At 41.7% G+C, this 17,560-nt stretch overlaps 1 protein-coding gene across 1 annotated transcript; it reads left to right on the forward strand.

Annotated features, from left to right (window-relative positions):
• Positions 1–1,970: 1,970 nt before the first annotated feature.
• On the forward strand, positions 1,971–14,466 carry RGR (retinal G protein coupled receptor). The gene is made up of 7 exons (XM_054277201.1): positions 1,971–2,049; positions 4,853–5,009; positions 5,729–5,850; positions 10,824–10,977; positions 11,559–11,676; positions 13,080–13,193; positions 14,114–14,466. Exons 1-7 carry the CDS (start codon positions 1,971–1,973, stop codon positions 14,255–14,257), a joined length of 888 nt encoding a protein of 295 aa, XP_054133176.1. The 3' UTR covers positions 14,258–14,466.
• Positions 14,467–17,560: the final 3,094 nt, after the last annotated feature.

The raw sequence follows: 17,560 nt of genomic DNA on the forward strand, positions 1-17,560 counted from the left end.
AGACTGGTGCAGGAGGTTTCTGTTGACATGAATTTCACGTGAGTCAGATGCTGAACTGCCACTGCAAAGTTTGCCTATGACTGACTTGTGTAATTAGACTCTGCACTGATAAATTAAATGAGATTTAGACATGGAAATTGTTAAGATACTTAAAGAAAAGCGGTCAAGTTAATAATTCTAATAAAGGTCTGTTAAATCCAAGGGGACTGGGGTAGTAGCCTAAAATAAAAATAGTATTGGAATGAGCGAAGTTTGCCCCACAGGCTTTGAAACACTCCACCAAAACTCCCAGCAGTGCAACACATCTGGGAGGTGTGCTTGAGAGTGAAGTACAGTGGCAGGCAACCAAAAGTACCTGACAGGCCTCAGGAGGGCAGTTCAAATATGTGTGTCCTTTATCCCCAGTCTAGAAGAGCTGTGCAGCTTTATGTTGACAAGCATCACAATGAGCCATCCATTTTCAGAACTATCACACTAGGAAGATTTACAGCACATTTACAAGATCTAGCACTAATTTTTTTGCAAGAACATACAATGGATCACTATTAAAACACAGGTTTATATCATTCATTTGCCATGCTAGGAGGCAGGACTGTCACCTTCTTTGTCATCAAGACATGTAGGTGAGTGAAAGGCAAACATAACAATGGATTTATGTGGTGCAATGTAATTTTACTCTGCTTAAACCAAATATCTGTATAGCCTAACAAATATCATCCCCCCCTGAATTCTACTTCAAAATCTAAGAGCATATCCATCAAGGCAATTACCTGCATCAAAAAGAGCTGTAAATTGAATACCAGAGATCAAAAAAACTCAGCAAGATGGTTTCACAACAGTCTTGAAGCTCTAATCAGTTCTCCTGGGCATCACAGCCTTTAAGCACAGATTTCGTGAAAACTGAAAAACATCCACCCTCTTCAACCAACACCCCTGATTGTAAATGCACCCCTGAAATGGAGACTTCACCATGTAGTCAGGAGAGCCGAGCAAGCTCTGGTGGCATCTGGAGTGAATTCACTCTGCCGGAGACCTCAATCAACAGGGAGCCAGGTCAGCACAGTGTGGGGCCTGAGCTGGGGGAAGTTCATATCCCCTGTGCTCATATCCCTTTCTGCTCCCATTTTGCAGTAGGATTATCAGGATGAAGAAAGTTACGTATCAAAGAAACAACTGCCATGCTAGTGGCACTTTGTTAAGGCAGTGAGCTGGAGGTTGGACAAGCTGCAGGTACTCCAGAGCCACTGTGCACCAGACTCCTGTCCCCAAACATCTCCAAAAGGACACTAAGGTGATTCCTGTCAGTGCTTACCACTGAGCAACGCACTCATGTCCTTGTATGTTTAGGGCCACAAATCAGTAATTTGTGTTTGTCTTCAATCAAGCTGTGCCAGTGTGCATATTAATTTAAGCCTCAGTTACAAAAAGGAAGTATGTTAATATAGAGAACAGTCATTGCCAGAAAAATACACTTTCTAAAAAAGTGGATGAGGGGAAGATCTACAAGCTGCAGAAATTATTCGTTCATACTTTTCCTCTAATTATCAACTCAATGAGTGCCCCTTTGTTTTTCAGGTCACTCCCCAATTACATGTTTCCTTTGTTCCACAACATTTAATTCTTTTCCAGTGTTGCAAAATTAACTGGACAGGTTTCTTAATCTTGTGTCTACAAAGAACTTGTTGTAATTGCCATGAATGCTTTCATTTTGCTGGTGTCTGAAATACGATTTGCAGGGGAAGGGGGAGTGCGGGCTGATGCTAGTCCCATCATTAATAACATTCCTGCAGGGATTGTAGTGGTGGGAGTAAAAACCCCAAAGCTTTTATATAATAACAGCATGTGTTTGCACGTGAGCTGCTCCTTTAAGAAGCCTGGGGCTACTGGAAGTAGAGAGATCCAGAGAAAAGGCAGCCCCACAGCTATAACAGAGGGCAGAGGTTAAATCTTTTGGCATATTTACCATAAGAATGGTCACTGCACACCCTCTCCCTGAAGGCTTCACTGAAATAGAAGTGTTTGCCATTGGCACTGCCCTGCTGGTAGAAGGTAAGTTTGGTCTGGGACCTCGGCAGCAAGATTTCTTTCCTCCTATTATTTCTGGTAAGAGGGGGAAGGAAAACTGAAGTGAACAGCAGCATTTGTGGTATGCTGACCCTAGTTACTGTGGCTACTTCACCAGTACTTCTGGGGAGTAAATCAGGGTGAGCTGCAAGCTCTTTGCTGTGAAGATCTGCACTCTATGCATAGCTGTGGCACTGAAGTAATCGCTACTCAGCTCTCTTCTCAGGAATTTGGGATTTAATATTTTGTTGCTGACTTTTAAAGGCAATTTTATCTTCCTCTGGGGAAAGTTGAAATGACTGATAATCTCTCAATAAAATTGGACTGCTTGTTTTGTGGGTTGTGATGGCTGTCTTACAATTAAACATGTTTGCTCAAAAAAACCTGCAAACTGTTTTGTTTAGACTGCATTGGTTGCAGACTGCACTACAATTAATGGCTGCTGGGTAAAAGTAACAAACCATATCAATTTAATTTAGCCAATGTGATCTTTTCTTAAGGCATATTCCACTTATTGAGAGACTGCAACAAAACTGTGAATTTGTATCTACCTGGCAGTTAGCAAAGGCTCATAGCTAGGATAATGTTGGTGTCAATCCCACAGCCTGGGATGCCATTCCTGCACAGTGCTGATCAGAGGGGGATGTGGGAATTTTGGGGCCCAGCAGCAGAGGAGGAGAAGCTGTGAGCACCCTCAGAGTGGGATAAATGCTCCTTAGCTCACCCCATGGGGAGCTCACCTTTGCCTTGCACCTCAGCTCGTATCTGGCTGCAAAGGAAAGCTGGAAATGCTGTCAGACACTCTTTCTTGGAAGAGAGGGGAAAAAGCTTCTACATCTTGCCCAGGGGCAGGTTGCTGCCCGAACAGGGCTAAGCCTGGCTGACAGTCCCTGAGCCATGAGCACAGCCTGGCAGGACCTGCACTCCCATCCCGAGGGGTGGGAAGCAGCAGCAGGACAGGGACAGTGCTGGGGGCTGGCAGAGCCCCACAGCTGGGTCCTGCTGGGGACCTGCTTGTGGCACCGCGGCCCTGCCAGCCCTGTCCTGTGCTGGGGCTGCAGCCTGCCAGGGTCCTGCAGCTGTGGAAGCTCCAGCAAAGAGCCCTGTGGTAACCTTCAGTTAAAACTAGGTGCAGTCTAATACATTTATGGTTTACTAAACATAAGTATTTTCCATAGGGTTTTAGGCAGAATGTGCCCAGTAGATTGGCAGTAAAACTTTGTTATTGACACCTGGGTTAGAAGACCAAACTAAACAAGGATTAATTCACTTTCTGAAACACTTTGAGACAAAGGCAACAAAAACCTCTCCTTTTCTTATGGCAGCTTCTAAGTGCAGTTAGCAAAGAAAGGTTGTGGTGAACAGTTGCATTCACTTTATTAAGTGAACATATTTGCTGATCTAAAAATGAAAATTCAATGTTTTTTTAAAAAAATTAGTAAGTTCTCTATTTGTACACTCATGCTGACCTTCAAGAAAGCAGAATCTGGTAAAGCCTGAGGCTTCCAAAAAGAGGGAAAAGATAGAAAAAATCTGATATAGTAATAACTCTTCAGCTCTACTCTAAATATGCTCAGAACACATCTCTCCTAAAGGCTTCTCTGCATTTGAGAGAGTTGACAGCAGTTTTACCCTGTGGGTGGGAGGTAATCTGGCAGGGAGGAAATAAAAACAGCAGATCTCAAATGGCTCCAAATATTTCTCCTGGAAATATATTTTGTTATATGTTGTGCAATGATAGACACACATCAGCTCTTTCTATGGTTATGCCATCAGCCATTAATGCAATTAAGGTAGAAGCAGGATTTCTGGCTAGAAAAAAATCATCCATCTTATGTAACTGCAGAATTAAGACAATAAGCATAAGTAACTACACTACTTTACAGAATTAGGGGATATGGATTTTTTCTGTGCTGCAGCATTTCTTTTTCCAAGAAGAACACAAAGACATAGTGCCTCTCATCTAACTGAGACTTAGAGACTGGATGTTGAGTCAGATCCTCATCAGAGCTAAATTAATTCAGGTCGCCTTGAAAAGGGCATTAAAGGACAAAGCTTGACTTTAAACCAGTGAAGGATGGGCTTCAGAGTGGAACAGCTCTGTGCTGGGTGAATAGCTTGGGTTGCTTGGATCCCTCCCTGAAGAACAACATAAACTTATTTTTTTAAATCTATCAGTGACTGCTTTTCATAATTAGATTATTCCTTTCCATGTATAGTCTGTTGACGAGGGACAGTAATAAGATTGAGCTGGTGTAATTCAAGCACTGTGTAGGCTACCCTGAGACAGAAGCCCAAAGGGAGGCAGGCTGACTGAAACATGGCTGAGGGACTTCTGTGCTTAAACAAAAAGGAATGCTACAATGGATATTAAATGCAGAACATTTTTCTAGCAAAGTCAGGCCTGACGTGTACACCAGCAGCATATGCTGGCTGTCCTGAAACTGCCTCCTCTGCACCTCGCTTGCTCTGAACCTGAACCATGTGTCCCTGCATGGAGCCTGACAATCCAGTTTCTCTTATTAAAACAAAAGGCAGAATTACAAATAAAATCAAACTGCATCTGCTCCACATGACTGAAGAAGTCTGAAGCACTGGCTTGAGCCTGTCACCTATGAGTTCTCTTCTGAAAGCCTTTGAAACTTGCGTGCAGACTGACCACTACAGATCTATTCCCCATGCATAAGATTCTACTGTAATTATTGTTCTCTCATCAAAGAAAACTGCAGTATCATTGTAGTTATTTTCAATTTCCAGTTGAATCACACCAAACAATTCTGTCTTTCAGCCCTGCTTGGTTTCTGTCTGAATGGCTTGACAATTATTTCTTTCCGCAAAATCAAAGAGCTGCGGACGCCGAGCAATCTGCTGGTGCTCAGCATCGCCCTGGCCGACTGCGGGATTTGCATCAACGCCTTCATCGCTGCCTTCTCCAGCTTCCTCAGGTATGGCACAGAGGTTTTCCTAAAGCATCCTTGGGAGAGCCACATGAAAATCAGCACCTTCAGTTCTAAGAAGTCTAACTAATTAAATGGCTCTCTTTCTACCATAAGTCATAGCCAAACTTCTCATTCCCTCAATCCGAAACAAAACAAAACCCTACATGGTTCTATGGCAAGTAGAAAAGCAGATTTTACTGCAGATCATCACTGACTGATTATAAGACTGACTAGAGAAGACATTTAGCCAGACAGCTTTACCAGGGTTATAGAAACTACTTGAATATCAAAATATCACTTCACTAAACCTCTAGATTGACCCTAAATTTGTCTGCAAGTCTTTATCTGTTTGTTGTGTTGCACTGACTTGCACACATTGACAAATTGGCTCCTCACAAAGGAGGCGCATCTTGAAGATATGGATAATTGGATGAAATGTAGATTTCAAATTTTAAAACTCCACCTTTTTAAGACACAGATGCAGGATTATATTTTCTTCTCAGTATTAAGAGTACAAATAGCTGTTGTACTGTAAGAGACACCACAGCAGGAAAAATGCTGGCAAATGCCTAAAAGCGAGCACAGTAACATTTTTCACAGTGTTTCTCAGACAGAGCCCCAGGATGTGCACAGGCTATCATTTTACCCTCCCTGTTAATGCAATTTCCAAACACGCCTTCACCTTTCTCTGTCATTTCCTTAACATATTCCTTGTTTGTTGACAGATACTGGCCCTATGGCTCTGATGGCTGTCAAATCCATGGATTCCATGGCTTCCTGACAGCCCTGGCCAGCATTAGCTCCAGCGCTGCCGTGGCCTGGGACCGATACCATCACTACTGTACAAGTAAGGGCTGCAGTTTCCCTCCAACCTTACCCATGTGCTGCAAAAGGCAGCTGGCTCAGGTTTCTGAGAATCAAAGCAAGCACATACTTATTATTTGTGTATTTTATATATAAGTTTGTTTTTCTTACACACTAGATACAGAAAATATAAACAGTTTCTCCAAAGGACCTTTTCCCACAAGGGGGAAATTATCAATCACCTTCAGGAGATATTTCCTTGTCCTGATCACATCCAATTTGTGACCCTCTTGCCATACTTTCTTTAAATCCATAAGTAGACTTTAAAACAAAATCCCACATAAAATCCAATTCCTCATATTGAACAAAAATCTATTCATCTTAGCCTTTCATCCAACACCCTTCTGTGTACCCAACAGATCATCATGTCCATGCAGAGTTTACTAATGACAGATGAGTGTGGTGTAAGCAGAGAGCCGCCTCTGCAGACAGGGGCTGGAACAGAGCCCATGCAGAGGCATGACTGGGCAGACAGAGCTCAGCAGCCCCTTTGTGCAACATACAGCCATTTTGGGGTGCAAGAGACTTTTTTTTGCCCACAGAGCCTCCATATGATTCCAGCAGCAAATGGCAAAACACACCCAAACACACAGGGAATATGGTCAGTCTGATGATCCTGTTGAGGAAAGGCTGCCAACGTCTTTGTTCTGCAATTTTTGCAGGAATCCAGCTCAGGCAAAGAAATATATTTTTTTCATGTCTAGACAAAGGCCCCAAATAATGCAGGCTGTGAGCTAAATCCATACTAACACCCCTTGGACACTGAAATGCATTTGGAGCTGGAAGAGGAGCATCTGTATTTTACAAGAGAGAGCCTGAAAATAAGCATCTCTGGGAAAGACATTTTACTCTCTGCCACACTGACTTTAATGCTTTTGTGTCATGAACTCCTCCAGTCAAGAACATACACTACATTAAGAGGACAGAAGGACCCTAAGGGCACAAGCTTCTTTACTTTGCTCAGATTGTTACTTACTGATGGCCAAACATGGCTCCTAAAGCAAACATTTTGAACAACAAAACTAAAAACCCAGAAGGTGCTCATGCCCTGTGGGTATTCCAGGAAAACCAGCCCCTTCTAGTTCAATTCTTGACATGCTGATTGCAAGGAAGAGTAAGTCATATTTCATAGATGTGCTACAGCAAGCCCACAGGCTATGCTGTGTTCTCAATCCATACATTAAACTCCTGTTGACACTGGTGCAAGCTGCATGCCTGTACAGAAGGTACAAAATACCTTTACCTAAAATACAAAGCTATCAACCTTTTATCTTCACTCCCCAGGATCTGGTACTCCTTCCAAGCTCAATTACATCATCCCCAGTTTTTTGTTACATCCTAACAGTTTCCCAAGAAAACCTTCATTGTGGCATTCCTCAGCTTGGCACTTGATTATTTACTATCTCTATTTCTGGGAAGAAAGAGCTGATGAAAATGTAAGAGATTACTATGATGATGGGATAACTTGGGACTTTACAACCATTCTGGATGCTAATATCACAAATTTCTTCACTAACATTCTGAAAATTGACCAGGTTTTTAAATTTGGAAGTCAGCACAGCCCTAAGTGATAAAGCATTACCTTTACAGTGTATTGATAACTAGACAAGCCACTCAGCAGAAATCAGGTTGGTGTTGCTTGGCATATGGAAGAAAATAGTATTATTACCCCACAGGACAGAGAAGGTCAGGATATTTTACTCTCCCCTCTCTTGTTTTTTTTTTTACTTCTAGGTAAGCACACTGGGCAACTCTTTTCATCCCCTTAGTGTGGCTCTGGGCTCTGTGAGATGCAACTTTCACAGCAAAGAGGAGAGAACTAGAGAAATAACCTAAAAGTATGCAATAAGAGGAGAGATAGCAGGGGAGTCTGAAGGGTATCAATGTCAATCCCTAGCAAGATGGGAAAAAAAGATTTGAAAATTTGATCATTAGGGGGAAAAGGAGAAAGCAGAAGTAGGTATATGTTAGTGCCTGACAGTGAAGAAGAAAAGGGCAGATTCTGAGGAAGCTCTGTCTCAGCAGCCAGGTATTCAGGACAGAAGGTGCCAGTTTAGATCAAGACTGACATTGTCAGTTCCTCTCTGGCCACTCACACTGCCATTAGAAGTTTGGGAAGAGGGGAAGGATCCTGGTCAGTTCATAAGCATAGTATAATGTTATAGATTTAAAATGAAAGAAAAAAATATAAATTTTTAACTTGCATTTCAGAATCAGGGGGAAACAGAAAATCTGAAGTGTTTTATATCAGTATTTCTCTCAATATTATAAAAGAGAAGACAAGCAAATCCAGCAGGGATTTCACAGCAGCATTCAATTTCTAAAAGTAGAATTACAGTGACTTTTATCTAATCCTTAACAACCAAGGTAACCTGGGTTGTTATTTCGGTATTCAAAGATTACCAAACTACCATTTGCTAAAATTGCAGCTGTCAGCTCTGTCAAATTAAAAGTCCTAAACTCCTGTCAAACTGCCTGCATTCCCTTCATCTAGCTTTGCACCTTTATCAGTTTTCCCTGACAAAATGTTGATGTTTTTACACATCTTGTGTTTTTCACTGAAGCAGTAGGTAATCACCAAGACAGTCTAAGATGATGGTGAACCAGAGAAAAAAAAAAAAAAAAAAAAAAAAAAAACCAACAAAAAACCCCTTAATTAGGTTATTTTAAAGAGCTTTTTATAATGATATGCACAAAATAAGCTATTACATATTACAGCTTTCTTATTCCTACAAAAGTTGAATACTTGTGACCACCAGTGACTGGTGCTTTTTGCACTGCGGATGAAGTAGGTGCTAACACCTCTTTAATTTATGACTGATATATATTTTTCCTTGTCTGATTTTCAGATATTTCTGTCTTTGACAAACTTAGCTAATTTTAAATTATGCATGCCATTAAGTTTGGTACAAGCCCTATACTGTCCTGGTATGTATATATTGTAACTTAATATTATACAGCTATTATAACTTAACCATTTGCAGGAATGAGAAAAAGGGACTATTTTTCCCCTTCATCATAGAAAATCCTGTTGACCTTTTATTTCAGATGCTCCTTTTGAACAGCAGACTGAAATCTAGCTGAAAGGCAGCCCAGTGTCAGAGATGTATCTTTCAGAGATGTATCAGCTAAATGTTTGAATAAATCATAAATCTTACAAAAATACATTCATAAATGTTTCCAAAAACTAAACCCTGAGATGTAGTTATGATTATATCACTAAAAACTGGCTTTCATGATCAAAAGGATTAAGGTTCCATGCTCTATCTAGCACTTGCTAAAAGTTCATCTTTTGGCATCACAATTTTAGTAAACTTTGAATGATGAGGGAGCAGTCTTTCTGTTCCAAAGCAATTAGAGAAATCATTTAAAATTCCCTGTACTACTATTTCACTGTGTGGAAAAGAGAGGCTTGGCTTTTGCTTTTCAAAGAGAGAAAACCAAAGCACAAGAATGATTGGACTTAATAGGACCAAACTGCCAGCACGGGGCCCTAATTAAGAATTATATCTGTAAGCATATGCTGAACCCCATGCACGTGCATTTAATTGAATTAGGACCTACATGGCTATTACATCAAATTTTATCAGGCCAAGAAAAGGCATCTAAGGTGAAGCAATGGCCTGCTGTGCACAAAAACAACTGAACTGCTCTCAACTTCTGCTCTTGCTTTCAGCCTTCTCAGGGGAGGACATTTTTGCCACATGAGGACAGCACAATTCTTTCACCTTTGTTCTACTGAAAGTGGTTTTTCTGAGTAAAACTAAAATAATCTCAAGCTTGTTTAATTTTACATTCCTACATATTTAGCTACTTCTGATATGTGTGTAAATATTTCTGAAGGGTCAACCAGCAGCTGATTTCACCAGGTCTAAAAATAAATGCACCTCTTCCCCAGTCCTTCACCTCTCAGGGATAGATCAGTATTGGCCTGAATCTTCCTGCCTGCTGTCATGATGCTGCTGTCTAAGGGCAGACAAAAAGATTGCTTCCCAACCTCAGTGAAAATTACATTATTTCTTGTCCCTAATGAGAGATTGGATTAGGAAGGAGTGCTGGGGAAAGTCACTGTTCTTGCTGGTGCTGCTGGCGTCACAGGCTGCCCAGCATGGGCATGATGACAGACACTGGCCTCAGTAACAAAATTATCCAGACCTTTCTACATGCAGCAGTGAGGCTAGCACAACATCCTTCAGCAGCAGGGAAGGCTGCCTGCCTTCTCCATGAAGAAATACTCCCTGTGTCTTCTCAAGTTTCCAATCTTCCATTACATTCCAATAGTATTTGATGGAAACGGATGCGATAGGCACAAGGGAACACTTTATTATAAAATTATTTAAAATTACTAATGCTGAGCTTCACATTTCCTGTTATAAGTGATGATCTTAAGGGCAAAATTACTTGTCCAGTAGTATTTTTAGAACAAGCTCTGTTCTCAGGTTGTGTATATATAATCACATATGTATATTGATGACCAGTAATTTTAGAACAGGGTGTATGAGATATCCACACCCTCCTGGCCTGGCAGGAAGGAAGAGGACAGGGGCTGGGGAGTGTGTGCAGAGTCACATTTCTGACCTGCCCCACACTCAGTTTCTTCAAACACTGTTTATTGCATCACCCTGTTGATTGTACTCGCTGCCTCATCTGTGTCCTTGAACACATTCCCAAAACACAAGAATATAATGTTTGTAACAGCAGCTGTATCTCCAGTGTGGTACAAAGCTGAGCAGCAGTACAGCATTTGTCTAAGTAAAACACACAAAAGGGAAGTACAGTTTGCTGTTTCCTAAAAGCTTCCTTCATATTTTATGGAAGACTGATTCCTCCAGACTCAGGTCAGCTTCAGGATACAAAGCACAAACAACTGCTTGTTTCTGCCTGAGGCCCAAGGGCCTGACAGCTGTTTCCAGTGGTTTTGTCAGGGCATGGAGACCTCCTTTCCTCTTCCCACAGGGAGCAGGCTGCAGTGGAGCACAGCTGCCTCCATGATGGTGTTTGCATGGCTGTTTGCTGCCTTCTGGTCCGTGATGCCCTTGCTGGGGTGGGGAGAATACGACTACGAACCCCTCCGAACCTGCTGCACCCTGGACTACAGCAAAGGGGACAGGTGAGGGCCAGGGCCAGCTCCCACAGGAGCAGAGTGGAGACTGCCATCCCCTAGGACGGTCTTGGTGGCACACAAACCCCCCCAGCTGTGCCCAGCACTGTTCCTGGGGCAGATATCCCTCCCCAGTAGCTGGGGCAAGGCATCACCCCAGTCAGCTTCCTCTGTGGGACAGCCTGGTGCTCAGCTTTCTGCCACTCCCTCACTCATCTATACCCTGCATCCTTTCTGGGTTTAGGGCTTAAAACTCTTTCAGAATAGTTTCATAATATTTTCATTATAGTTTCAGAATATTTTCATGAAGCTTTTAGCTTTATGCAGGCCAGCAGAGATGTCTGAGTAGTGGTGTTTGGGTATAGAATACAAATACCTGTTGTGATTTTCTACAAGACTTTCCATCCCACACACAATAGCATGGCACAGCTTACCTGGCCTTCAGGAAATGCTGCACCTGAAGCACATTGACAAAAGTGATTTTAGCAATTTTAAAATTACAATTTGGTAAATACTTACAGCAAGTTTGCATAAATGCACTAGACTTGAATTAACACACTCTTTTTTTCTTCCCTCCTCACCTTTCCCAGAAACTATGTCACATTCCTTTTTGCTCTGTCCACTTTCAATTTCATGATCCCAGGCTTCATCATGCTGACAGCCTATCAGTCCATACACCAAAAGTTCAGGAAAACTGGGAACTTTAAGGTAAGAAAGCTCCCTGAACCCCTACAATCACTGTGACAAAATAGGGCTGCCTTCAGTAGAGACAAAGTCTTTGAAAAAAACCAATTTCTTTCACAAAGACTTTGACTCAGCTCCTTCTCCCCAGTGCAACACAGGATGGGGCCATTCAGAAAGCTCATGGAAACACCATCCTTGGAAATGTCAGCATTTTACCAGATGGCCACATTTGCCCCAACCTAGTGCTGTAAACATTTCCCCATCAAAGAGGAACTTGGACCAGTGTTTCTGAAGATTTCCCTCCATCAACACTGGTCCAACTCTCCTCAAAAAAAACTACAGAGCATACAGAATATTTATCAATAGCACATCAATTTTTATCCAGGGAAATTTATCTCAGGAAGGATTGTTATTTCTTGCTTTACTACAGGCCTTTGGCTTATGGCTGAGGAAGTCAGACAGAAGTACAGCTCTGCAAGGAAACACACAGGCACCCCATGGGGAGAGAAGGGCCTTCCCATACATGTGTTAACACTTGGCTGAGGAAAGTCAGAAATCTTTATGAGCTAGAAACAAAGGAATTGCTCCAGTGTGGCAGGTTTATGGGAATCTAATGTGGTGATTATATGAGTTGTTTGCTGAGGTGCAGGCTGTACAGTCGGGGGCACTATGCATGGCTGGTGGGCATAGCCCAACCCCTGCACTCAGTCAAGACAGTCAGATCTCAAGAGAAATGTTATACTGACAGTCAGGCAGACTTGTTTGTAGCTGAATGGAATAAATACTTGTGCCCTCTATATATTTCTTGTTCATTATGTCTATTACTTTTTTCCAGTGAGTTTGTATGCACTAGCATGTGATTTCTTTCTCACAATTCTCTGAGGCTGTGCAGAAAATTTACAATGCAGAAAATTTAGGGATGAGATTATCTCTTCCTTAGTCTTTAATATTTATAAGATACTTGGAAACAGCTGGCCATGAACACCATGGATAGGCCCTAGCACAAAGGACAGAGAAATCCTCCCACCACAACACAGCTACTGCATCTGTACCAGCATAGCAGTGGCTTCACACAGTTTGTCTGCAAGACCATGTAGGAAGTCAGCAAAATATCATTCCTTATAATCTGCTTTTAAATTTTCACTTAAATTTTCAATTGCTCTCTCCTCTCAGAAGTTACTGGCCATGGCTTCTATATCTAGCACACACAGATTTATCTGATCTACCATAAGGTGTTTTGCCACGTCTGTCACTCCCCACCCACGCACAGGATCAGGGCTTTGGGGCTGCTGCACTGTTCTGTCCCATATCCTGTTGGCTGATCCTCCTCTGCTGCTGAACACAAACCACAATCCCACAGGACCTCTCTCATCCTTTTGTCGCAGTGTGTGATTGTGAAACACAAACCTATTGCTCTTGTTTTCCAGTTTAACACTGGTTTGCCACTGAAGACACTGGTCATTTGCTGGGGTCCCTACTGCCTCCTGTGCTCCTATGCAGCAGTGGAAAATGTGATGTTCATTCCACCAAAATACCGCATGGTATGTGGGTGCCCCCCACCCCAAAGTGACATTTCCTCCCTCCCCTCTCTCTGTCACTGTGGAACATTGCCAGTTTACTCACTACTGGGTTTATTTGTAAAAACATATATAAAAAGTAGTCCTTTTCCTCAAAGCATTCTGTTCATCTACCATTTTTAGTGAAAACAGGCAAGCACAGTGATATAAAAGGCATTGCATTACTGCTTTGATCAAGCAAAAATTTAGGAAGTCAGGGGTATTTTTCTTCAGCAGTTAGTTAGGGGTGTGTAACCTGTACTGAACTGTACTGTTCTGTGCCATGTAGGAGCTTTTTGTGTCCTTCTCAGAGTGAGGTACTAGCTCAGAATTTTCAGTTTTAAAGAGACTGGTTGTCTCATTCATATTTCTAATACTTCTCTCCCCTCAGGGAAGCTATAATTGATCACTCCTAAGGCTCTGCTGCCTCCTTTTCCCCCTTTCTTCCATGAGTCTTGGCTCCAAAGCCACTGCTGGGACTCAGTAATATCACATCAAACCTTTCAACTTTGATTCCATGCCCCCAAATCAACCCAGTTTCAAGTCACCAAATGCATTACTGTATTCAGTATCCCACATTAAATGTGTTACCAACATCAGCGTGTTTATCCATCCAAAGGTGTCCACGGCACACCTTTCACTCCTCCTAAGTGCTGGTATTCACTCTCAACTGAATGAGCCCTGTTTCAGGAAATGCCAACCTAAACTCTTTCTCCTGGAAGCTATAATTTCCTGAGTAGGACTTCCCACCAGCTAAATTGATTTTACTTCTCCCCTGTCTGGGAGTAGCAAGCTAATGCTATTGGAAACAGGCTTTTTTTTGGTAAATGGAAACTAAACATAGGCTGACATCAGCCCACTGGCTTCTCAATTTTCCTAGTAATAAATATTGTGTCTCATGACAGATTCCTGCTCTTGTTGCCAAGACTGTGCCAACAGTGGATGCCTTTGTATATGCCCTGGGAAATGAGAACTACAGAGGAGGAATATGGCAGTTCCTCACAGGACAGAAGATTGAGAAAGCAGAGGTTGATAATAAAACTAAATAACCCATTATGGTATTAAACAAAATTACTGCAGGTACATCACTGAAAGCAAAATTCAAGAGAAAACTGAATGCATTCTCTGATATGTATGTGCAAAGGTGGTTCCACATTGGAAAGGCTGTGCATTGGCTGCAAACAATGAAATATGGAAAGAAAGCCCTTGAGATAACTGTCCAAACCATCATGAGCTGCTTGTCAAACAAGCTGCCTTAAACCTGTGTCGATTGTCATCAGTCTCATTTTATATGTCACTGTGAATAAACTATGTGCTGGAAAGCATTTTTTTTCTCCTGATAAAAGCTAACAAAAAATCTCAGCAAATTAACTGAGGCAGGATATTCATTTACCCAGTGAGGCCTCATCAGATCAATCTGTGCAGGTTGTCCATATGGTAATGTCTGGATTACCAGAAGATTAAACCGGTATCCAGTATTGACCACATGTCTGTATAAATAGCTTGTTCATCTGAACAACTCATTTTCAGTGCACCCAAAACAGGCATTTCCAAATTTCCATCATGACTCTGACATCCTAGTTCCATTAAAACATTTTAGTGAGCATGTTTCCCCAGTAAGGAATATTGCCTTGGCTCCTATTCAAATGAGTTACTGCATGACATTCAGCTTTGTCACACACTAAACTGCATTGGATTTTGCAGCTGCTGCTTAGCAGGACAATCAAAGGCTTATAGTCCCTCATAAAAAACATTCATCTTTTTGTTGAACATTGAGCAAAAACTAAAGGGAGGTATGAGTCAGATTCTGTTCAAAAATGTCATAAGAATAAAAATTAACTTCACATTTTCCATTAAATTCCCCTATGTTCTACATAAGAGAGCAATCCCTGAATCAATGGTGATTAAAGAGTCTGAGCAATTAAAAAGTCACTTTCATAATTATCAGAATTTAAATGTATTTTAAAGTCTCATAAATGTCCATTTTAAACATTTGTATTTGCTCGTGTTGCTCATATTGCCTATGGGATGAAAAACTGTCAGTTTTCAGATATTGCCTATTATTACAAGATGTGTCTCACAATTGCCCATTTGTAAAAAAATATGTGCACAACATGGATTAGGAGAGATTTTGTGCACAAAAAACAAACCTAATTGATACTTACAGGGATCATATGGTTCATTTCCAAGCACTGACAGTGAAAGGGTTTTTGAAACTAACCAAAGAAAAAGCTGATCCATCCTTTTGATGCCTTCCAACATACTAAAAGGGAAAGCAGTTGTTTATGAGATACAAAAGGGTAAATGGTACAATCCTGCAAGCTAAACAATCAGTGGGTAGAAGGAACATTCCTCTCATGTCTAGAGATGGGGAATAAATGTCATTTTGTCAGCAGTTAACCAGCAGGATCCCATTCAGAGATGTGCTTTGGGACTTCATGAGGTTCAATCTGGTCACAAACTACCTGACAGAGCACTGAATTATGCCATGACAGAATTATGCAGAATAATAACTTTTAATGTCAACAGCTAAGACACATCTCAGGTACACATAATATAAAGTGAGAAGATGACAAAATGTTTGCACTGATAAGTGCAAAATAATGTGTCTGGGCACAAAATTATCTCTAAGTATGTATCTACAGTGACAGGCTCTGAATGTGCAATTATCTCTTTATCAGGAAAGAGGCCTGGGTAGGTCTTGCAATCACCAACTCCATTGTCAGCAGGGTCACAAAGACAAATCCCAGCAGAATGCTAAAAAAGCACTAAAAAGGAGTAGGTATCAAAATAGGACATGGTCACACCATTTGAAAACCATTTATTCAGTGAACAGGGTGCATGGTTTGAGTCATTCCAACTCAGAGAGGATGAACTAGAATAGGGACACAGAGATGATCAAACACAGGGAGAAGCTTGAACACAGTAGGGAGGAAATGAAGGCAAGAGTTGGCTCAGAAGAGGTGGCTGGTGAGAACAGAGACAGCCTTATTGAACCAGGGATACAGGGCATGAGGGATGGAATGATTGTTTGCTGCCCCCAGCAGCAGAATGATGGGGCATACAGTAAAATTAGTTTGAGATGTGCATTTTCTGAAGTTCATGGTTTGAGGAGTGTTCTTCATGTCTGCCTACTGAAACACATGGCTTACATAAAAAGACTGTAATAACCTAATAAATAACAGCTAAAAACATTTGGCTGGGGACTGAGTCCCTTTGGCTTAAAGGAAACATACATCAGGAACTCACCTCAGACTTTGGCTCTTAAGCTATTTGCAGATTGACTTTTGCTCTACAAACTTTTTAATGTGCAAGTAGAAAGCAGCAGAGCTGTTTCTTTGTTGGACAGCTACAAATTTAAATATGCCTCTGCTTAGGTTTGTGCATGCTTTTTCATAGTGATTACTGAGAAGTAGTGATGGGTAAAGCTGAATATCATGACTTAGCATAACATTGGTAAATGGCATTCAAGCCTTGAGACAAATGGGGCCTCTGTCCTGAGCAGCAACCAGAGCTGTCCTCTAGAGCTCCCCTGAAGAAATGCAAGTTAACAAAGTCACTGAAACCTTTCAGATGGTGCAAAATTTACAGAAGAGTAAGAAGACTGGACTGTGAAGAACACAGGGCGTGTTCCTATGGCCCAGCATAGTGCTATAAGCCTGGGACTAAGCAGAGGCAGCAGAGTGCATTACAATGAGATGAGAACAGCCTGTCCCACCCAAGAGAGAGAGACACTCACTTGAGATGGCTCCCTGTGTTCTCCCATGGGGTCAGAAATCCCTCCTGGTTTCACTCTGCACCTCTAAACCTAAAGATGTCCACAAAACTTGAGTCATTTCTCCTGTCATTTATCTCCCCCCTAAATATCTTCAACAAATTCTTCTCAGCCACTCAGGCCCAAAGCTGTCCCAGCCTGAGGGATCCTTCATACAAGTTACAAAAAGCTGCTGAGTGAAAAGAGGCAAACAAAGCATTTGAACAAACTGTTCCAACTCTAGTTTATAACCTTGGCTGCTGACTTCCTGCCAAAAAGGGGAAGAATTGAGGTTGCTCATGGCTCATTTATTGCATTATGGATACTTTCTCTCCACAAAATAAGTTGAAACAAAAAGAGACATGGAAATAAACATGAGAGTTTCCAAGGACTAGTCACCAAAATCTAGCAGTACCTGATAACTGGTCACTCTTCTGGCTGTGACTAGTTCTCACCATGGGTTCATCCACATTAAGAAGTGGCTGATGACCACTAACAATGGCCCACACAAGTGTGCTGTGCTTCAGGAAAATGCCTGAAAGCAAACTGCAGTGCATCAAGAAGCCCAACACATACTTCCATTTAATTACACAGTTTA

The sequence above is a fragment of the Melozone crissalis genome, unplaced genomic scaffold, assembly GCF_028551555.1.
Source record: "Melozone crissalis strain CALT ecotype California unplaced genomic scaffold, PUWL_Pcris_2 ptg000019l_1, whole genome shotgun sequence".
In the NCBI taxonomy this organism is placed as follows: Eukaryota; Metazoa; Chordata; class Aves; order Passeriformes; family Passerellidae; genus Melozone; species Melozone crissalis.